The 23550-nt window shown below is 45.6% G+C and overlaps 1 protein-coding gene across 9 annotated transcripts in view; it reads right to left on the bottom strand.

Annotated features, from left to right (window-relative positions):
• Gclm (Glutamate-cysteine ligase modifier subunit) overlaps positions 1 to 23550 on the bottom strand; it is a 129752-nt gene that overhangs the window by 90553 nt on the left and 15649 nt on the right. For all 9 annotated transcript variants that reach the window (XR_010567314.2, XR_010567317.2, XR_010567319.2 and 6 more), the window contains exon 4: positions 12470 to 12526. Coding sequence is in view for 1 of the 9 variants with exons in the window: in XM_065443660.2 (XP_065299732.1) it covers positions 12470 to 12526 (57 nt within the window). In the remaining 8 variants the exon portion in view is untranslated. The remainder of the gene's footprint in view (positions 1 to 12469; positions 12527 to 23550) is intronic.

The following is a 23550-nucleotide window of genomic DNA, read 5'->3' as shown; positions in this document are numbered from 1 at the left end:
TTATCGGGATGTCCAGAGGATATTCGTGGTCCAATGGGGGGGGAGAAGTGCCTGAAATCTGCCTATGAGCAGGTCTTGCCTCCAAAAACGTAGCGGTTAGGTGCACAGCACCCTCACTGACTTCGGTGTGATGTTCCCGGGTCGTCGCAGTCCGTAATGTTGCCAAAAATCGGTCGAAACTCGGCAGCCCATGCGAAACATATCCGCACTGCCCGGCGGCAAGAAACGGTGCCCGCAGACGGCGCTACGGCTTTTCTGCGCAAAACGCAAACGCGCGGCCAGAAACAGAGCCGACAGCTGCGCGAAAGCGAAACTATGGTAGCTAGCGGAATGGAAAGCGTGCGACGATAACCTGGTTCTCTATTTCATGACGTCAACTTCTACACTCGTTGCAATGGACGGCCCTGACAACGACACATTGGCTCGTGATGCTGAGCTCGACTTCAGCGATTTCAGCACTGATAAACGTGACCTGAGCCTGCTGAGGGCTCGCGCTGCCGGCGTCGTTGCGTACTACAACGACGGCGGCCTGCTTTGAAAGGCACTCGACACGACTTCAGTAAGTCGGCGTTGAACTCGTAATCCTCTGGACGAAAGTGCAGCGAGCACACTACGTGATTTTTCGGCCCTTTGCCAGCACGCTGAGGCAGAGGTACGGCACTTAACCACTTCGAACGGAGAGGTTCACTCGTTGGCACACAGTGATAATAATGTTGGATTCACCGCTGCCACTGCCCTTGGCCAACTAGTTCCGCGGACCGTTCCCGCACCCCACGACATCACATGGACGTGACATTCTCGCTCCTTGTTCCAAATGCAAGTTTCGCGAGCCAGCAGGACCACCGCAGCACGACGCGATAACGAAACAACTGAACCTACAAAGCGCACGCGGCGCAAAGTCGAGCACGAAGAGTCGAGCGAAAACGAAACCTCTCGATCACCCATACTACTCAAGGGTAATGTCAATTTTTTTTTCTTAGAATCGAATAGAAGTAGACAAGTAGCATTTTCTTCCTTCTTATAATCTAATGATATGATCTTTTTAATACGATTAGATGAGTACTAGTGACATAAATTATGATGAGGAGTGCCTTTGTCATCGGGCTACTACCGGAATGTCGCTAGAGTCTCCGGAGTCTACCGGAGTCTCAAATCGTGTTATGCATTTACCTCAATTTCTCGGTTACTAAAGCTCTGTTCGCGATTATATTGACGCCTTTGACGTTCTAGAGCATTGCTTTATCACTTTAACTTGACGTCATAGCAGCCTTTAGTGTCCCTTTAAACTGCAGCCATATTATTCAGTGCGCAGACAGGATAGGTGGAGCTGTGGGTAGAGCTCCATAATTTTGATTGGCCAGCACGGGCGATCAAACCATTTTCTTTGTTATCGGCTTATACATGTATTTAAACGAAGTTGCGCTCTACATCTAACCGTCATCGTAAACTCACTTGTCGTTTAAATGTTTCTTTTTTGACGTCCGTGTTAGCCGGCGAATTAGCCCTCGAAGACAGCAGCCTCTTCAGAAGGCGCAAATAAGCGGGACATCGAAGGTTATAGAGCGGCGTGTCACCCCAGGTGCTTCCGAAGGCCGCCATTGCGACAGCTCGCCAGTCTACAACGCCACTACAACGGTACCCCCGAGTGCAACAGGAAGCCAGCGGGCCGCCCGAGAAATACCGTGCCGGGGCCAGACTGTCAGCCGAAGGAAGCAAGGATGGGCGCTTCGACCTCACACAAGCTGCAAAGCTACTGCCGCCGTGCTGAAAGATTGCGGAAGCGCGAAGCAGCCAAGGCTAACTTTATTTCATTTAATTTACGCATAAGAGCAAACATTGTGGGTAGCGTCAGCGGAAACAAAGGCCAGCAAAGGAGACCGCGTCGTGATCAAGCCACGGCAGTCATTGATGCGTCTTCTGTAAAGCATCATCGAGCCCGTTCAGACAATGGCCGAGGAAACGAACGAGACAAAAGGAGCGTCGGCCGCTCGACAACTATTCTGCTAATTAGCACTGGTAAAAATCAGCTAGGTCTTAGGAGGAGCCCCCGCATTAGCAACAAACGCAAGCGGGAACGCTCGACGAAGGCGAGCTTGACGAAGGCAAACGCCGAGAGCGTGGTGAGGTCTCGCAAGGCGCGACGCCTGTCAACTCGCGCCCCCGGGAGTACAGCCAGCTGGATGGACAAGCGCAAGAAGGATCGCCCGTCTGCTAACGAACCGTCGATGTCGAGCGGAGTACGACGGGCCAAGAGCCTTTGTGCCGTCACCACAGTACCAGATTTGCCGGTGGCCGCGTCGACGCGGGGCCACACGCGTGGCAGTCGCAAGCGAACGCATTCCGCTTCCAGCGTTTCCACCAGGGCTAACAAGCCCGCGCCAAAGAAACAACGCCGCTTACGTACCGGCGCACTTGCGGGTCCGGTGACAGCACCAGTGCGGATCAGCAGGCGGGGCGGTCGCACGCGAACGCGCCTGTCCACCAAGGCCAGCGCGGTTACAAGTCTACTGCCAAGAAATAACGCCGCGCGAGGAATGGGCCTGCGAGCTTCGACACGGGCAACACCAAGGCAGGGGCTACGAGCCACAGGACGAAACCGCGAAGAGAGGATGCCGCCGATAAAGCGTGCCAAGAAACGAGGATGTGTAACGAGAAAGCCGTAGTCGGGAAGTGGGCCAAGCCAGAAGAGGTTCCGGTTTCCCTGAAATTGTAAACATATAGCGGCAAATCTGCCCGCACAGCCGCCGCAGCATGGCGGCCAGTGTGTTCCTCAATAAAACCGGTTCACCAATAAAACCTCTGAATTGAATTATCCTGCAGTAAACACTATACCTCCCGAATGATTCCTACAATTAACCCATGGCCCTCAGTCCCCAGCAGCTACAGAGCACCTGACCAAGGCGGCGGTCAGACCTGTAATGCAGCAGAGGGTGCTAAGAATCTCTGGGTCCGGACAGGCCGCTAATGGAAACTGACCCTGTCAACCTTTAATTGCCGAACTCTATCGAATGAGGCCAGCTTAGCAGGACTCTGAGGAACTATCAGACATTGTTTGGGATATCATTGGCCTTAGTGAGAGCAGAAGAACTGGTAAGGTTTATACATTGCCGAATAACAGACATGTCCTCTGCTATAGAGATCTCCCAGTTAAGAAGCAATACGGGGTAGGATGCCTAATTCATAAGGACATAGCGGGCAACATTGATGAATTCTACAGCATTAATGAGAGGGCAGCTGTAGAGGTATAGATTAAAGTTAGTACAAGCCTACATTCCAACATCCAGTCACGATGATGATGAAATAGATCAGTTTTATGAAGATGGTGAATTAGTGATGAAAAAAGTGCAAACTCGGTATACGGTAGTAATGGGCGACTTCAATGCAAAAGTGGAGAAAAGGCAGGATGGCGATCAAGCAATTGGCAACTACGGCGTTGATTCTAGGAATGCTAGAGGAGAGATGCTGGTAGAATTCACAGAAAGGAATAAGCTGAGAATAATGAACACCTTTTTCAAGAAGTGTAGCAACAAAAGGTGGACCTGGAAAAGCCCTAATGGTGAAAACAGAAATAAAATTGACTTCATACTTTATGCTGATCCCAGTATAGTGCAGGACGTAGAAGTGTTAGGGTAAAGTGCAGTGATCATAGGTTAGCGAGGGCTAGGATTTACCTCAATTTGAAGAGAGGAAGGGTAAAATTAGTCAAGAAGAAACAGGTCAACCTACAGGCAGTAAAGGTAAAAGCAGATAAAATTCAGGCTGGTGCTTGCAAGTAAATATGCAGCCTTAGAACAGAGATGAAGATGACATAGAGGTAATGAATGAAACCGTAACTAGGCTGTCTTCAGAGGCAGCAATTGAAGCGGGAGGCAAGGCACCAAGGCGACCAGTAGGCATGCTCTCCCAAGTAACAAAAGACCTAATAAAGAAACGACAAAGAATGAAAGTGTCCAACTCAAGAGAGAAGATAGAATTTGTGGAGCTGTCAAAACTGATAAACAAGGTGAAAATAAGTGATACTTGAAATTATAATGCAGAGACAGAGGAAGACAGAGGAAGCCGTAAGAAATGGACACAGCCTGAAATCAGTGAGAAGGAAACTTGGCATAGGACAAACCCAGATGTATGCATTGAAAGATAAGCAGGGTAATAATATCAGCATTCTAAAAGGTATAATAAAAGCAGCGGAAGAATTCTATACTGACCTGTGCAGTACCCAGAGGAGCCACGATACCTCCATTTGAAGCAGTAATGAACACGTTTCAGAGACTCCTATAACTAGTGATGAGGTCAGAAGGGCCTTGCAAGACATGAAACGGGGAAAAGCGGTAGGAGAAGATGGAATAACAGTCGATTTAATCAAAGATGGAGGAGACATACATAATGCTTGGAAAACTGGCAGCTCTTGATACAAAGTGTATCGAGTGCAAATGTCTCCGAAAGCTGAAAGAACGCAAACATTATACTAATCCATAAAAAGGGAGACGTTAAGGAATTGAAAAATTATAGGCCGATTAGCTCACTACCAGTATTATATAAAATTTTCACCAAGATAATCTCCAATAGAATAAGGGCAACACTGGCCTTTAGTCAACCAAGGTAACAGGCTGGCTTTAGGAAGGGATACTCTACAATGGTTCACATCCATGTCATTAATCAGGTTATCGAGAAATCCACAGACTACAATAAGCCTCTCTATATAGCTTTCATAGATTACGTAAAGGAATTTGATTCAATAGAGATACCAGCAGTTATAGAGGCATTACGTAATCAAGGAGTACAGAACGTTTACGTAAATATCCTGGAAAATATCTAGAAATTCCACAGCTAACCTAATTCTCTACAAGAATAGTAGGAAGATACCTATACAGAAAGGGGTCAGACAAGGAGACACAATCTCTCCAATGCTATTCACTTTGTCCTTGGAAGAAATGTTCAAGCTATTAAACTGGGAAGGCTTAGAAGTAAGGATCGACGGCGAATACCTCGGTAACCTTTGGTTTGCCGATGACATTGTTCTATTCAGCAACAGTGTAGACGAGTTACAACAAGCGATTGAGGACCTTAACAGAGAGAGTAAGAGTGGGGTTGAAGATTAATATGTAGAAGACTACGATAATGATGAATAGCCGGGTAAGGGAACAAGAGTTCAGGATCGCCAGTCAGCCTCTAGAGTCTGAAGGAGTATGTTTAGCTAGGTCAATTAATCACAGGGAACCCTGATCATGAGAAGGATATTAATAGAATAAAAATGGGTTGGATCGCAGACGGCAGACATTGTCAGCTCCTGACTGGAAGCTTACCATTATCATCGTAATGGAAGGTGTATATTCAGTGCATTTTACCGGTGCTGACATATGGCACAGAGACTTGGAGACTGACAAAGAAGCTTGAGAACAAGTTAAGGACTGCACAAAGAGCGATGGAATGAAGAATGCTAGGCATAACCTTGAGAGACAGAGAGTGCTTTGGATCAGAGAGCAAACGGGCACAACTAATATTCTAATTGACATTAAGAGAAAAAGATGGCGCTGGGCAGGTCATGTAATGCACAGGTTAGATAAAAGGACCACTAGGGTTGCAGAATGGGTACCAAGAGAGGGGAAGCACAGTAGAGGGTGGTAGAAGACTAAGTGGTGCGATGAAATTAGGAAATTTGCGGGAGCTAGTTGGAATCGGTTGGCGCAGGACAGGGGTAATTGGAGATCACCAGGAGAAGCCTTCGTTCTACAGTGCAACAAAATAGGTTGTTGTTGATGATGATGATGAAAACAGGGTAAACCTCAACATAAGTGCTGGCTTCAGAGGCATGCATGTTTCAGCTGCACTGCTGCCCATGAACCAGTGCCTTTTTCATATGCAGTTAGCTTTGCAGTTGCTGCCTAGGATACAAAATTCACAATGCTGCTAAAAGCCTTTGTTTAGCCATCAGGTCATTGTTAGAAAAAGACAAAATTGTGCCATTGAATGTGACAGGGACATTATGTGAGTGATGCTAAGGGGTAAGCCTCCCTGCTCCAGTAGAGAGAGCCTTCAGCAAGGCAGTCTGCAAACAATTCTGGGAGCAGCTGTGCTTTTGAGAGATATTTGGTCTGCAACCTTGCCAACATGCTTTTCACAGCGCAGCGGACAAGGATGTCTTGGGGAAAAAAAGGCAAGCAAAGCCCTTAAGACTAAAGGCAAAACACTCCAGAAGCTCTGCATGTAATAAGACATCAATGAGTACAGCCCTGGTGAGTTGTGATAACCTAAAACCAAAGGTACAACTTTGAAAGCCATTTCCTCGAAACCGGTTCTGTTGCCTCCTGCTCAGCTTGTCCTGCTGATTTCCTGCTGATTTCCTGCTGATTTCTTCACGTCTGCTAGGTCCATTTCAACTCCGTATATTTTAATGTGTTCATTGAAGTGCAGTTCAGAGTGTGAATTTCTTGCTTTTGCAGTACAACATTTTTCTGAATTAATGATTGAACTAGTTGGTCACAGTTTAGATGCCTGTTGTACAGTCACCTGATAAACAATGAGAACTAAAAAAATCATGTTGTAAATAAAGAAAGAACCTAAGGATGTCATGTCCTCAACCATTCATTTTGAAACACGCAGTGCTTTGAATTAGTCTCGTCAAATTTTGTAAGTCGTTCAGTCTTGGGACAAGCCTAAAAAGAGAAAGAAATTTGTAGATAATAAAGTTGTTCAGATAGCTTTAAAAATTTTATGATAACATCACAGAAACATCAGCACTACCTCTGCCAATTTTCCTCAAAATCCATGAAGAAATGAGGAAGTTAATTTCGAGAGCCATGTTCCCCCTCGAATGAAGGTCAAGACTCTTCAAGCTCTAGAAGAAATACTAGTAAGCACCAGAGCACCCTAAATAAATTACTATATTACTTCGTTTCTATGAACAAGGTTTGGTACCCAGCATGTGGATGTGTCATGACGTCACGATACATTGGCTCGTTATGTTACTGTGTTTGCTACAGCTGCCCCATGCGAGCGCAGCCAAGAGAAGCTGTGCAGCACTGTTCATTTTGTTACGAGAAATGTCATGATATGTAACCTTATTGCCATACAAGGTCAGCAAATTTTGCTGTACGTCACGACATCACAATAATGGTGATAAGACCAGTTGCAACATTTTGAGACCAATTATAGTACCAAAAAATAAAGTTGAACCTCGACCGAATGAAGACAGATATAACAAAATATCAGATATAATGAACTAAACCTGCAATGCTTTATTGCCAATATCAGTGTGCAATGAATACATTCTTTAAAATGAACACTGGATATAATGAAGGCATTTTTGTGTCAGACACAGATTCATTATAAGGAGGCTCGACTGTCCAAGTGTTTCGCAATTTTCAACCATGCTCATGGTCATCCATTCACATGAGAGAAGCACATAACAGAGTTTATACAACTTGGAATATATGTGTCAGTGCTCCTTTAAATACATAAAGTAATAGGAAGCCTTTTAAAATGTGACAGTGTCACTCTCGTGCTGCACAAACATGAAAGGGAACAGCAGATTTGTACTCGACGGCCACAGTTTTCTTGGCGAGCGCCAGGAAGAGGAAGCAGGTCTGCTTTTGGCGTCATCTATTGGAGCCAGAATAACCAGGCATGGCTGATAAGCAAGAGCCTGCGTGGTTTAGCTGGAATCCCTCACCTGCGTGACTGTTGCACAAGGGGCGGGGCCTGCAACGCAGCATTTGCTGCTAGTAAATCACGCTTGAGATGCAAGCGCACTTGAAACATGGAAGTGCCAACATATGCCCAGTAGTAATTAGGTACTCCTAGCCTATTTTATTGTATAAGCATTCTATGGCTACTACCCTCGGAAATCTGTGTGCCCGCCTGTAATGCGTAACATGACTCACTCTATAAGTATACATGGGGTCCTATGGAGGTATATATAAGATGCCTTATGATTACGTATGACTACTGAGATTTACGATTATGACTATACTCGTATAGAGGTTGTCCCACATAACTTGAGCAAAAGTTTTAAATATGAAAGGCACTCCGGACGCGAGTTGAACCGAATGCATAATGTTGGCACTGGCCTAGAGTTACTCAGGCTATTTTTTATTTTCCCTTTACTAATGAATGAGTTATGTTTAATTAATCAACTTTTCAAGTATTGGTTGCAGACCCCAAGTGTGATACGCTGAGTTGTAGAGCACCTTGAGAAACCTCTCAATAAATGTTTCCAACACGATATATTTCCCGCAGCAGACAGGACGTTATGTCTGGTGTAGGTATCTGGGCATGCGGCTTTCATCGCATGACGGTGCAAATGCATGCTGCTGGCCGAGCGGTGTCGAAACAATAAAGCATCTAATGACGAAAGAACAAGAACATAGCTTTATTTTTTTTATGCTTGAAATGGGCAAGAGCTGGTAGCCTGCTGACGGAGTGTATATGGGGTTCGGTGGGGAGGCGGCGTTAGGACTGGAATTATTTTTCCAGTGACCTTCAATCCAAAAACCGCCCTTTGATAATAATGTGTGCTCGAAGAGGTCATCACCTGCTGCAATGCACATTTGGAATCTCATAGGCGCATTTTCCAAGGCATTCTTGATAATGGTATCAGGGATGGAGTTGCAAACTTTCTTATTTTTTCTTTTAGATTGTCCGATGATGTGGTTAGTGTTCGGTATACTTGATCCTTGACATTAGCCCCAGAGAAAGAAATCGAGGGAAGTAAAATCTGGCGACCATGCTGGCCAAGCAATGGACCCATGCCATTCAATCCACTGCTGCAGGAATACTTCATGCAGCCATTTGCAAGTTTTGCTGCTGCCGTGCGTGCGAGCACCATCATGCTGATACCAAATATCCTTGATTCTAGCCAATGGAACTTCACAAAGAAAATCCTCAAGTGCCCCATCAAGGATGTCATTGACATATCTTTCACCTGTAAGTGTGTTATCAAAAAACACAGGGCCAGTGATAGTGCCACTGTAAATTCCACACCTCACATTAACCGACCACTGATATTGGTGATGCGTCTTCAAAACCCAGTGAGGGTTTTCGTCGCTCCAATAGTGAGCGCTGTGGATGTTCACTTGGGCATTACGTAAGAAGGTAGCTTCATCGGTCCACAATATTTTGTTGACAAAGCCTGGGTCCTCTTCTGTCTTGATTATAATCTAGTTTGCAAAGTCCTTTAGATTTTGGAAATCGCGGGGCTCATACATCTGGTGCAGCTGCATGTGGTAGCTTCAGCACCCACACTACGAATACTTGCATGTGGGTTTGAAGGAAATTGACAGCATATCTGTCTCCACGTCCTCGCCCAGGATTGAAGATTTATGTTGTTTCTTTGCAAAAGTCCCAGTCTGTCTCAGCATTTCTTATGCATGCACAATCATTACTGAGCTCGGACGCGTACCTGGGTGCCAGCGTTGAAATAGCTAAACTGCGCGCCTTCTATGTCCACTTGACCATTCTAGAGCCACAACCATATCCACTCTTTCCTCATTGGAGTGAGCCATATCTGCTGCTCAACAGTGGTCACAGCCAAATAGCGTTGCTGTGGAGAACATGCAGGGATACAGGTGCCTGAAGAGCACTGGATATATTGCAGTTTGCTGGGATTGGTTCAAACGAGGTACATAAGGTATGATGTAGAGCCAGTAAACTGGAACATCCTGCTGCGCACTCTCTCAGGGACTGACGCGCCGGTCACAGTGCACAAGTGTGAAGCCACACGCGGCCACCCGATACTGCGACCACAAAGCGATGCGCACGTGCGGGGTGCGAGACCAAAAAAGAACATTCGATAGACATTAAGTGTGAGAAGGGGAGCAGACGGGGCCAGTGTAAAAAGAGTCATCGTCTGAAGAAGACATGCATAATCTTCCTTGAATATAGCCAAGGTTTTTTTTACCATTAGTTAGTTTTGTCGCCGTGTGGTTTATCCACTGTATTCAAGCCCTAAGGTTTAAAGTTGTAGCATCATCATTCAATTCGAAAACTATTACAAGGTCCTTTGTGTACAAAAGCAAAATTGTAGCAGCCATTATCGCTTTCTATTGTTCCCGCACACTTTGCCCTTTCCTTCTTTCAAGCAGATTCAATTTCGTCTTTTCTTTTTCGTGGCCTTAGACGCGTTATCGCTTCAGCACTGCTTGGCCAGCAGCATGCATTTGCAGTCATGCGATAAGAGCCGCATGCCCGGATACCCTCACCAGGCATAACGCCCTATCGCGGGCCAGTCTCGCTGCAGCCGACCTTGTTCATCCATCACACGTTTGAGAGCAGCACAATAAAAGTGCACAAACGCCCCGTCACATGGTATTTTTTCATATTTCGCGGGCTTTCTTTGGAACGCGGAAGAAAGGACCACGCAACATATATCTTCTTGGAAACAAATGAGTGGTTTCTCAAGGTGCTCTACAACTTTGATATCACACTTGGGGTCTGCAGCCAATACTTAAAAAGTTGGTTAATTGAACATACTTAATCCGTTACTTAAGGGGAAAATAAAAAATAGCCTGACTAACTCTAGGCCCAGTGCTTACATTATGCATTTGGCTCAACTCACATCCGGAGTGCCTATCATTTTTAAAACCTGGCTCTAGTTATGTGGGACAGCCTGTATAAGAAGTACTAAGAGTAATTAAGGTTAATAAAGGACTAATAAGATGAATTATGATGAAATTAGTGTTATATAAGACTCGTTAAGACTAACACCTGATAAGGAAGCCTAATGGACATTGATTGCCGTGAAATTACTTAATCATAAGAACAATTAATTGAGAGTAATTAAATATAGTGACACAGATTAAAATAATTTACCTTAATCTACAGTAATTAAGTACACCTATTAATTTATTTTGGAAAGATTTAATGTTTTAAGTAACATTAGAAATAAATTTATTCAATGATTATCCAAATGTATCATGCTTAATTAAAGTGAATCGTATGAATAATTAGTGCTGATTAATTTACCTATTAGATAATGTCACCAATATGTGAATACATACATATAATTAAGCATTTAATTAATAGGGCAACTTAATTACCACCTGAAATGCTTGACGAAAGTATATCATTCTCTCCTACACTGTTTCGAATCACGTAATCTTTATTCATGCTATGCGGGGAAATGGAAAGCCAAATTTGCATGCTGCAGAAAGATATGCTGGGAGTGCAGTAAAACCTTGTTAATATGTACCTATTTAATAAGTAATTGTGGTTTAATTAAAGCAGCAATGAATCCCCCACACTTCCGCCATTGAACTTCATATATTGGCTGACCACTTACACTACAGTCGCTTACCACATGCCAAAAGGTTAGTGCGTAATATTTACTTATAGATAGGGAAGTTGTGGCACACAGACCTTTCATGGACTACAGTTGCCACCAATGGCGACACGAAAACATGGTGGCCATGATGTGTTGCCTACTCCCATAGCTTCTGGCGCTTCCATGTCGTCCACGCCAACAATTTGGAAGCGGATGATGGCCCTTCCATATCCGACGTGGTGAATATGTTGACAGTCATGAGGGTGCTCGCAGAGAAATGGGGCCGGCTGAGAAACTAGCTCGCAGCCTTGTGGAGTTTGAAGATATAGTTGTCACTGCTAGGCTACCAGGCAACAAGTGAAAATAAGCTATTTTTGGCTGCCTGCTCGCAAACAAAACTTGTCTGTGTGTGCTTGAGTGAGAATTAAGACAGTTCTTTTCTGGCCGGTGAGTCTACAGCTGCTCATCTGCCCTTGTTGGATAATTAGTACACTGTTTAGTGCGTACGTGATCCATGTTCCTCGCCAACTATGTATTATCGAGATTTTACTATACTTAATAACTACAGGGTGGTGTATTTTGGCACTTCCGCATTTCCAGTCTGCTTACACACCAAGCGCAGTTTGCTAGCTGCAGATGCTGCGCTGCAGGCTCCACTCTTTGCGCATCCATCTAGCAGGGGAAGGAGTCCAGCGGGCGCTTGCCTATTAGCCATGCCTGGTTATGCTGGCCACCAATAGAGAGCCACCACAGAGCACAGGCCATGTGCTCGCGTGTTTCCTTTCATAAAGGACCAATGTGTACATAGCCACTAAAATTGCAATTCCCTGCCTTGCCTACAAGGCCTGCATATGGGAACAACAACCGTATCTCAACTGCAACAACTATTACGGTTGTTTCACAATAAGCCATTCGTCTTCTTCTGCTGGGCAATTCCTTGTTTGAACTTTGAGTGTGAGTGACCTTTTTCTTCCTTGCTGTGTAAATTTGCACTGTTCGTACACTGCACAATTGTATAATTCCCCATTGCAGCCATAGCCCTAAAAAGGGAATTCCACATGTGAAAATAAATACCATAGATAATAGAGTTCTGGTACTCCAACACAGAACTGATTAAACACTGTCAGACCAACCAAAAGCCCTCAAGGGTGGTAGCAACAAACTGTTGTGTATTTTCATTTTGAATTTTTAAGAAAAATTTGTGAGCAATACCTTTATGTGTAGCAGACTCCAAGGCCACAGCGTCGAAACCACTTAGGAAGATCTTCACTGAAAAAGGAATACCAATTCATGCAAAATGTGGAAGAGCACTTTTGTACCAAACTTCAAAAAATTTTAACTGTGCCTTGAGAGCCCGGCTTTATTTAACAAAAGAAAAGCCAGGGCAATTGTAGATCAGTGCAAGCATAAAGAATCACGTCTGTTGAAAGTGAACACATGAAGGTCCTCAAGGATTTCCAAAAACAATTTTTAGCCAATTCTTGGGTTTTTTTGGAGATCACTGAAGTTTGTAGAAGTTTACTCTGTCAGCTGCAGTGGCACTTTATCCTGAGTACATAACATCTAGTGGACCCGGGTTCGAACGTTAACAAAAGTTATTTCCACCTTGAAAGCACCCACCCATGTTTAAAGGGTTCCTTACAACTTTAATGATTTAATTAGAGGCTTCAGGTCTTCTCCACACACACTTTGCCCCACTCACTATTGGCAAAGATTCAATAAAACTGACCCTGCACACCTCTGTACACACCGAAGAACATGCGCAAAATAAAATAAGGCAGAGCGTGAATGAGCTTTAAGCCTTTTGTTACAATTTCACACCATGCCAGTTCCGAGCTCATGAATCAGAACTGAACATTTAAGCGAGAGAAAGCTGGATTCTGATATTGCGTGTACTAATCCAGCAAGAAACATAGGTGTGCCATTATTGCTAACATAGCTAACAACGATGTGCACATGGAGCTTTCCAGTGAGGCTGAACACTCAAAGAAAACTGGATGGCTGCATCTATTCAGGTGCATAATGCAGTCATAACCTCTGCTGTACCAACTATTTTGTGGGCTGTCATAGAACGTACGATGGTTCACCTTTCAAGATGAAGGATGTAAAGTTACAAAAGAGGAGGATAAATAGCAGTTTTCATTCTGTACAACTACTTCAGTTTTCCTAAGGAATTCCTCAAAGTTCACCTTAAATTAGCAAATGGTGAGCTTTTATTTAAGCAGAGTCAGCTATGTGGCATGCACTTGGCATCTTCTGTTATGTATTTTAGAACTCTTTATTTAGGTTATGATGCGTACTGTTTGGCAGTTACAGGTGTTCTGATTTGTACGAGTCCTGAGTTGCCGTGTGCATCGTGGGCATCGGCAGGTCCATCATCAAGGGTGCTGGAGGAGACAATGGTTGCTCGCATTTCCTAGTGGACCTACATGGGAGGTGACTTATGTGACATCTTACCTCCCCGTGTCTTGTTTGGATGAGCGAAGGGTGGGGTCCAGTCACTCTTACTATAACATCCAAGAATTGAATGTAGTCCTATCCTGAAGATACGTGCAAAAATCTTCTTTGTTGGGATGAAATTGTTCATTTGTGACTGAATGAATGAATGTGTATTGTTTAGTGGCGCAAGGGCCAAGTATGGCCAAAGAGCGCCATGACTGATAATGTTGTGTTAAGTGCCGATTTGTGAGTTGCGATGGTGGGATGTGACATGGCTGTAAAGTGGCCTAAAATCAATCCGTATCATAAAAGCGTAAAATGATATATAATATAAATTATGATAGTGATACATATAGTTGTCTATGGATCTAGTACGCGTGATCAGTGATCGTGGAGCTAAAATGCAAAAGTGTGGAGATAGCACCTAAGCCTCCGGGAGGCCTTTGAGCCCAAAAGCTGGGAGAGGCAGGTGCTTTCTTTTAGTGCAGTTATCGCGGCAGAAACCTCAGTTAAGAGGCCGTGCTACGGATTTCCTGGTGATATGACATGAAAACTGTGTACATCTTTTAAAAATGCGAACAAGTATTGATATTTAAAGAGCGGTTCCATACCTATGATCATAAGAGGATGAAGGGGAATTTGTTGACAGTGTGGTAATGGAAAATGCTTTTTCCTATTAGCGTCTAATTCAGTGCATTGCAGCAGGATGTGAAGCACAGTAAGTGGCTCACCACATTTATCACACATGGGTGGATCGCCACCGGACAAGAGGTATGTGTGTGTGCTGTATGTGTGTCCTATCCCGAGTCTGCAAAGTGTTACTTCTGTGTGGCGGTTCTTTGATACCGGCGGCCAGTTGCCAAGATACGGCTTGATAACATGTAGTTTATTTTCTGTTTGTTCGTCCCACAAGCACTGCCAGAAAGCCCTTAGCTTTTTTCTTATTGAGGGCTTGAGGTCCATTACAGGGACAGTCGTGGAAGTGTTGGAAGCGTTCGCGTTGACGGATGTGGCTAGCTCGTCAGCCAACACGTTTCCCTCTATCTCTCGGTGCCCCGGCACCCAGCATACGACGATATGCTGTTTGGACCGATAGGTTGTGCATAAGGCTGAGTAAAGAAATAGAATTACAGGGTTTTTATATTTCCTGACAGTTTTCAAAGCATTTACAACACTCAAAGAGTCTGTGTATATAACTGCCTTTGGGATATTAGATTCATTTATGTGTTTAACGGCAGCCAATATCGCGTAGGCCTCTGCTGTGAAAATACTTGTGTTAGGGTGCAGAACACCGGCATCTGAAAAAGATGGACCGACCGCTGCGTAAGATACGCCAAAATTACACTTCGATGCATCTGTAAAGAATTCAGGAGAGGAGTATTTGTGCTGTAATTCGAGGAAGTACATTCGTATATGCGCGACAGGCGCGTGCTTTGTGACAGCTACGAAAGATGTATCACAGTCTATTGGTTGCCACTGCCACGGCGGGGGCCGTATAGCAGGGGACATAAGGTGGTATTCAAGCAGTGGAACCCTTGTTTCTTCAGCCATGTCTCTAACACGCATGGAGAAAGGCTGTGCCACTCTGGGCCGGTTGCGGAAAAGTTGGCAACTGGACAACTCGTTTACGGTGTAATACGCGGGATGCTGACTGTTTCCGTTCACTCTAAGAAAATACATGAAAGACGAATATGTTCTCTGCAGATGCAGTGACCACTCATCCGATTCAACGTACAGGCTTTCCACTGGGCTTGTTCTAAAGGCGCCTGTGGACAGGCGAATTCCTAAGTGGTGAACAGGGTCAAGCATCTTTAGAGCAGTTGGAGTAGCCGACTGGTAAACTATGGCTCCATAGTCTAGTCGTGTGCGTATGAGGCTTTTGCACAAGTTCAAGAGGCATTTTCTATCACTGCCCCAGGTTGTGCGTGAGAGCACCTTTAAGATATTCATTGTTTTCATGCACTTGTCTTTAAGATATTTTATGTGCTGTACAAAGGTTAGTTTCGCGTATAAAATTATGCCTAAGAATTTATGTTCCCTGTTTACGGGCAGACGCTCACCATGCAACACAATTTCAGGATCAGGGTGCAAGCCTCTTTTTCTAGAGAAAATGACACAGGTGCTTTTTTGTGGGTTCAGTCTGAACCCGTTCACATCAGCCCATTTGGAGACCCTGTTAAGACAAAGCTGGATCTGTCGCTCACAGATAGCAAGAGAACTTGATTGAAAACCTATCTGCACATCGTCAACATATGTTGAATAGAAGATGTTATGTGGTATGTGTAGACGCAGAGAATTCATTTTTACTATAAAGAGCGTGCAGCTGAGCACCCCGCCCTGCGGCACTCCAGTTTCCTGTACAAATTTCTGTGACAGAACAGTGCCCACTCGAACACGGAATGTCCGATTCGACAGATAACTTTCGATAACATTGAACATATTTCCGTGTACACCTAACTCTGAGAGGTCTCTCAAAATCCCAAACAGCCACGTTGTATCATAGGCTTTCTCCATATCTAAGAATACTGATAAGAAAAACTGCTTATGGACAAAAGCTTCACCAATAAGTGCCTCAATACGTATGAGATGGTCAGTAGTGGATCGACCCTCCCGAAACCCGCACTGGTATGGGTCCAGCAATTTGTTTGATTCTAGGAAGTGCAGTAGGCGACAGTTAATCATTTTTTCGAATACTTTGCAGAGGCAACTTGTTAATGCTATAGGCCTGTAACTCGATACCGAGGAAGGATCCTTTCCGTGTTTTAGGATTGGAATTACAATAGCCTCCTTCCAAACAGAGGGGATCTCGCCGGAAGACCAAATAACGTTGTATAGGTAAAGGAGGGTTTTCTGTGTTTCGGATGGTAGTTGTTTTAACCTCTCATATATTACGCGGTCTGAACCTGGGGCGGATGTATTACAACAGTTTAGTGCTGCCTGCAGTTCTGCTATACAGAATGGATCGTTGTACGCAGCACTTTTAGCAGATTTTCTTTCTAATTTTTGCTGTTCTATTTGTGTTTTGTATTTTAGGAAGGTTTCGGAGTAGTGTGAAGAGCTCGATATGTATTCAAAATGTGCACCGAGAAAGTTGGCTTGGTCTTCAAGGCTTTCTCCGTGGCTGTTTACTAGAGGTAAGGAATACGTTTGTTGCCCATTAACTTTCTTCACTCTATTCCAGACTTTTGTCTCATCTGTGTACGAGTTGATGCTTGATATGAACTTCGTCCAACTCTCTCATATTGCTTCTCGGCGCGTTCTCCTTGCCTGGGATTTGACATGTTTAAAGTTTTCCAGGTTTTCAGCACTTGGAGAATCGCGAAATATCGCCCACGCTTTGTTCTGGTTTTTCCGTGCTTGCCTGCATGCATCGTTCCACCAGGGAACACGCCGTTTGGAACACATGCCGCTCACTTGAGTAATACATTTACATGCGGCATCAAGTATAAAAGCTGTAAAATATCTAAGAGCGTCATCTATGGTTATACCGGACATCTCAGTCCAAGTCATATGTGTAAGAGTTCGGTATTGTTCCCAATCGGCTGAGTCAACATTCCACCGAGGGACCTGCGGGGGAAGTTGATCTTGTTTTGGGGTAGTTAGGATTATTGGGAGGTGGTCACTCCCATACGGGTTGTTAACCACATTCCATTTCAAATATGGTAAAAGCGTCGGCGATAAAATGCTAAGATCTATGGAAGAGTACGACTTGTTGGCTAGGTTAAAATACGTGGGCTCCTTCGTGTTCAAGAGACATGTTCCGGAGGAAAAAAGTACCTGTTCAATGACGCGACCTCGCGCATCACAGCGTGAATCGCCCCACAAAGTACTGTGTGCATTAAAATCACCGAGAATCATATAGGGCTCAGGGAGCTCATCTATTAATGATTCTAAGTCGCGTCTGTGAAGCTGATAATGTGGTGGTATGTACAAAGAGCAGATGGTAATGAGTTTATTTAAAAGTACGGCTCGAACGGCCACGGCCTCAAGGGCGGTTTGGAGCTTCAAATGCTGACACGCTACACTTCTGTCAGCAATAATGCCTACACCGCCAGATGATGCGACAGCATCCTCGCGGTCTTTGCGAAATGTAACATACTTTCGGAGAAAGTTTGTGTGTATAGATTTTAAGTGTGTTTCCTGTAAACACAGCACTTTTGGATTGTGTTTGTGGATGAGTTCTTGCACATCATCAAGGTTTCTAAGGAGACCTCTCACGTTCCATTGAATTATCTGTGTATCCATGTTGATAGTAAATGGGTGCTGTGTGTACAGAAACAGAAGTAGTGATTGTGGAAATTACAGAGATTAAATTACAGAGCCCTTCCGAGGCCCTGTAATTGGGGTTTTGCCCTTTCTGGAGCGTTCAAGAGAGCCTCGCCGCTCCTTAGGCGTTTGGTGCGCCTTCAGGACAGGTGTAGTGTCCATTGCCTCTAGTGAGGCTCCGGACACGTGCTCTTGCGAGCGAGAAGTTACCAGAGGGAGTCCCGCCTTAGAGGGCAAGACCCCTGCGCCCACCGGCCCGGAGGTCGATGGGGCTTCCTGAGGGATTTGGCTGCGCTGGATGTTGCCAGCGCTGGAAGGGGCCGGGGGGGCTGGGGAGGCCAGGGCAGCCTCGGCAGCGCCAACCTTCGGGGTCGATGATCCGTCATTCTGGGTTGACGGAGCAGCGCTAGCTGCAACCGTCGCGGGGGCAGATGGCGTAGCTGCCGGCTCACTGCATGTGGGTCGGACAGCCGCCGGAGACCGTTGCGGCGCTGCCCCCTTACGCGCCACATCGGCAAAGCTGCTCTTAGACAGGTATGACACCCGCCTACGTGCCTCCTTAAAAGATATGTTTTCCTTGACTTTGATGGTAACGATTTCCTTTTCTCTTTTCCAGGACGGGCAGGCGCGTGAGTATGTGGCATGCTCGCCATCACAGTTGACACAATGTGGAGTGTTCTGGCACGCTTCGGAGGAATGTTCATTGTCACTACACTTGGCACAAGTCAGCCGGCCTCGACAGTTCTGTGAACTGTGGCCGAAACGTTGGCACTTAAAGCATCTCAGAGGATTGGGAACGTATGGCCGGACACGAAGTTTGATATAACCAGCCTCGATGGATTCGGGAAGGACACTTGAGCCGAAAGTGAGTATCAGGTGTTTCGTCTTCATCTCTTTTCCATCTCGCCTCATCTTAATTCGTTTAACATTTATAACATTCTGGTCACTGAAGCCCTCCAAGAGTTCAGCCTCAGTGAGCTCCATCAAGTCATCGTCAGAGACAACACCACGGGTGGTGTTCATCGTGCGGTGCGGGGTTATAATTATTTGGGTTTCCCCAAATGACACTAGTGTTGACAATTTTTCATATTGTTTTTGATCGCGGAGCTCCAAGAGGAGATCACCGCTTACCATCCTTGATGCCTTATATCCAGGACCAAAGGCTTCAGTCAATGACTTCGAAACAAGGAAGGGTGAGATAGTTCTTACTGGTTTATCTGGTTTTGCAGAATGGATCACATGGAAACGCGGGAAGGATTCTTTTTGGCGGCCGAAAAATTGGAAGACTTCATCGGTGCGCCCTCTTTTCTGAGGGCGATCAGGTAGTGGAGGGAAGGAAGTAGCCATGTGTGGACGTGTAGTTTTCGGCAGCAACGCCAGCCACCCACCATGGAGTCCAACAAGGGGACGCTGCAGGGCCTGAAAAACAGGGCCTGCTAACGCCAGCTGTACGTTGCCGCTATAACCCAATATGATATAACCAAGGTTGGCTACTCACACAAGGTTAACCCTTGCTGCCAGGAAGGTCGGAAGTAATAAAGAAATGAGAAGGAGACAGGAAAGGTGGAAAGTAAGGAAAAGACGAAGGTTGTAGGGAGAGAGAGACAGGAAAAGGCAACTACCGATTTCCCCCGGGTGGGTCAGTCCGGGGGTGCCGTCTATGTGAAGCAGAGGCCAAAGGGGTGTGTTGCCACCGCCGGGGGGCCTTAAAGGTCCAAACACCCAGCCTCAGCTCAACCTCCAGGATCCCCCTTTCCCCAGACACGGCTAAGCCGAGCACGGCTACACGCGGGAGGGTCCAACCCTCGTGTGCTCGGGTCCGTGGTGTCGCAACACACCAAACGCCTGCTGACGCAGACGCCCCTGCGGGGTGTTCATTTGTGACTGGCAAATTCTCTCGATGCATTGAATCACTAGGGCAATACAGTAGAACCTCACTGGTATGATCCCGTTACATACAATTTTCTGGCACCAACATTTTTGAGAACATAAAAAGTTCCCCTATAGAGTAAAACTTGAAGCAGCGCAAAGAAGACAAGGACAGTTATTGAAAATAAACACAACAGGAGATGCGCTGTTTGTTTTCAATTACTGTCTTCATCTTCCTCGTGCTGCTTCAAGTTTTACTCAAAATGAACCAACTCGTTTAAACCAAGTTGTTGCGACCCTATACAGTTACACTTATTTTTTACCGGTTCATATGTTCCCGGATAACACAACCTTCAGGTGTCATTGTTCAGTTGATCGCCAAACTGCAATCATATGATACATTTCCTGGTACCTAGATCCCATGTAAACAAGACAAGGTGGGAGGCACGAGTGATACAAGAATAGTGAGCTGTCCACCACAGGAGCTTCTCTGGAATACTCACCCACCCTTCTCGCATGAAAACACTGGTGTGCGCCAAGTTTCTTATTCTGGTAGTATCAGCAAATCTCCTCCCAGAGGTTAGCGATAAGCATCTTCACATATCTGTTTCACAGCACATAGGCCCTAGTGCCGTTGGAAGTGTACCGCACACTTTTAATAGGAGATAACCCAAACGCGCTGCCATTCCCTGCTGCATGCGGCGCAAAGGGAGCGCCATGTATCGCTCTGGCGGCATCGTATTCCGGTGTTGCCCATCAACTCAATTTCATTTATATTTCCAGTGTCAGCCTCAAACACCGTGCAATAGGAAAACAGCAACGTCCAATGAGGTCGCTTAGGCCTTACCAGCTCGAAGCACGGACGTCCTCTTCTTGTACTGCAACGAATCACACTGAGTGGGCACCATCAAAACTTTCCACCAAAATGCCCCGCTCGAAGAAGCTGCTGCCCCCGGCCAAATTTGATGAGCACAAACGTAAGCTTACCAAAGCCATAAAAAAATTCACCAATGATTACGATATTCCATAATGTGAAATTTTAACGCAGCTCTACATGTGTTTTCATTTCACAATATATTGATTGGTGCGGACAATCTGTCCTGTGTGGCACGTTGAAAACAGAGCGAAGTATGGTGCAACTCGCTAATCTGGAGATTGCGAGAGGCAGCACGCGAGTGACGCGAGGGCACGATTCGCAGCAGCCGGTGAAAACAGACCTTCCAGACGACACGCGCTACTCTGGCGCCACCTCATAGCCATCGTCACGGCACTACTTTTCTTCAGACACTTTTACCTTACCCTCCTCCCCCACTGTTCACCTTATGGTTGATCTGCATGCTTCTGCTCCGGTTTCCTCCTCACGTCTTTCATCCCCTGCTGCACTCCACGTTTGCTCTTTCAGCCTTTGCTGTGCTCGCTCGCTCGGTTATATCGACGCCGACGCTCGCAACAGCAATGGGCACCTAAGAGCTGTGCTACAAAACAACAACACGTGTTTCGGGGTCGCTAGAACCCCACCAGCTCGGCTCGAGTCAGTGTCTCATGCTACAAGAATTTGTGCAACGCTCTGCATTGCGTAGATGTCAACTACAGTTGAGCCTGTCAATTTTTAGAGACTTCTGATCGTATGCTTTTTTCCTCATGTTTCTTTCTAAAACGTATGAATGAGGTTCTACTGTAAAATCTTTTGTTTAACTATTTTTTCATAAAAAGCTGCCTACCAACTATAATAATGTAAGTTTTGTGACAATGAAGGAAATACTCTATGGCATTTTTTTTTCCTCCAACCTAATTTGAAGCAATTTGAGAAAATTCAAATGACTCAAATGTACAAAACATTTTTTTCACCTCAAATATTTCGCGTAAAGGTTTTTTCCAGTAATACTAATTATCTTACATTTCTTATAACAAAATATGACATGGTTGAGCACATGGCTGGCACAGTTGGCATGGAGTGGTCCCTATGCCTGTAACGACACCAGGGCCGTGATATTGTAGCAATGCCTTTTCCCAGTGCTAATGCCTTTTGGCCCTTTTTGTGTTTGCGATTGGTCAAACTGGCGCTCTGCCTTGGCCAGAGCTTCACAGTGACCGTACACACACACACAAAAAGCACCTAAACACATTAGCATCGGGAAAAGGTGTCACTACAAAATCATGGCCCTGTTCTATCAATCTCTTTCCGCTCATTTTCCACCAATACTCCGAACATCCCTTGCTTGTCTCGGCTGCTGACGAGTCAATGCTTTCGTCCACTTCAAATCCCAGAACTTCTGAAAAGTGGATCTTTCTTACAGGTCTGGCTGGGAGAATATCTTGGCATTCCCTTCCAATGTGCCGAGTCGCTTTCGGACTTTTGCTGCAGCAGACACATGTCTCATCCTGTTTCAAATATTTTCTTTGGTATGTTTATGTCCTCTGGTAGCCAGCTCGGGCCTAAAAGAGCTAGGCACTGACTGCCCATTGTGTTATCACACCCGGATTTTACCTCCCGATTTCTTCCTTGCCGTACTTGGAAATCTCCATGGTTTCTTTTTTTTTGTTTCTGTCCTCTGTTTTTCTAACTTTCTCTTTAATGACTCCTGGTTGGTTGTCTAAAAATATCCCTTAAACTTCTTCGCTGCTGAACAGAATCTAACTCACATCGCAAGCTTCCTCAAGGACAGCAACCCAACGCATTAGCGAGCTGCCCCACAAATGCATTGGGCATGTGCTGCTTTTCAAAGAACACCTTTCATGCCAACACTTTAGCAAGCTGTGCCATGAACGCACTGGGTATGTGCCGCTCTCTCGTGCTCCTTTCTGGACACGCTGTGCCCTCTAGTGGCATTGCCGAGAAGTCCACGTGTGGCCTCCAAAACGAGAAGCGTAGTGCACTGGTGCCCGTGAACACTTAGAATTGTTCCCTCGCTTGCCGTGAACTCAGTGGCCCATACTCAGTGGCTCAAGTTGGCGAGAGGTTCATTAAACAGCAGCACATACCCAGTGCATTCATGGCGCAGCTTGCTAAAGTGTAGGCATGAAAGGTGTTCTTTGAAAAGCAGCACATGCCCAATGCATTTGTGGCGCAGCCTGCTAATGCATCGGGTAACCGTCCTTGAAGAACCCTTGTGACGTGGGTTCGATTCTGGGCAGCATCAGAGAGAGAGAGTCAACTTTTATTATTCCCAGCAATTACGAGGGCTGATGCAGCCTCCCTCCACCTAGCAGACGCCTGAAATCTCCTGGGTCTCAGCGACTGCTTCAGCTAGCTGGATGGCGCAGACCTGGTCTTGAAGGTCTGAGCTGAGCAGCAGGGTCTCCCACTGCTGCGGGTTTTGAATTTTGCAGCCCTCGCAAGGAACCATCTTCGAGTGTGCCAATAGAATATGTGGCAGATTGGCCCTACCCACATATAATTTACATTGATCATTGTATTGCCCAGGATAGAATCTGATGCAGGCCACCAGGTTAGGATAAGCATTTGTTTGCAGGAGGCACCAGGCTTGCGCTTGTTTCTTGGTTAGCTATGGATGAGGTGGTGAGTACCGGCTCTTCCCAGCTGATAGTAATCGGCGATTTCTTTGCAGCTGACCATGCGGTCATCTCCTCTCGTTCCCGGCTAGGCTGGCTCACTTGCTCGGCAAGTAAATCTTTGAGCTACGTTGTCGAGCCACCGCCTCGTTGCCAGGGAGAGAGGATCAGAGAAATTTAAGGGAGCCTTTTCATCATTCTAGAGT

This window comes from Dermacentor albipictus, unplaced genomic scaffold, assembly GCF_038994185.2.
Source record: "Dermacentor albipictus isolate Rhodes 1998 colony unplaced genomic scaffold, USDA_Dalb.pri_finalv2 scaffold_11, whole genome shotgun sequence".
Taxonomy (NCBI): Eukaryota; Metazoa; Arthropoda; class Arachnida; order Ixodida; family Ixodidae; genus Dermacentor; species Dermacentor albipictus.
The sequence above is the reverse complement of the archived record's forward strand: the minus strand, read 5'-3'. Positions and strand labels throughout refer to the sequence as shown.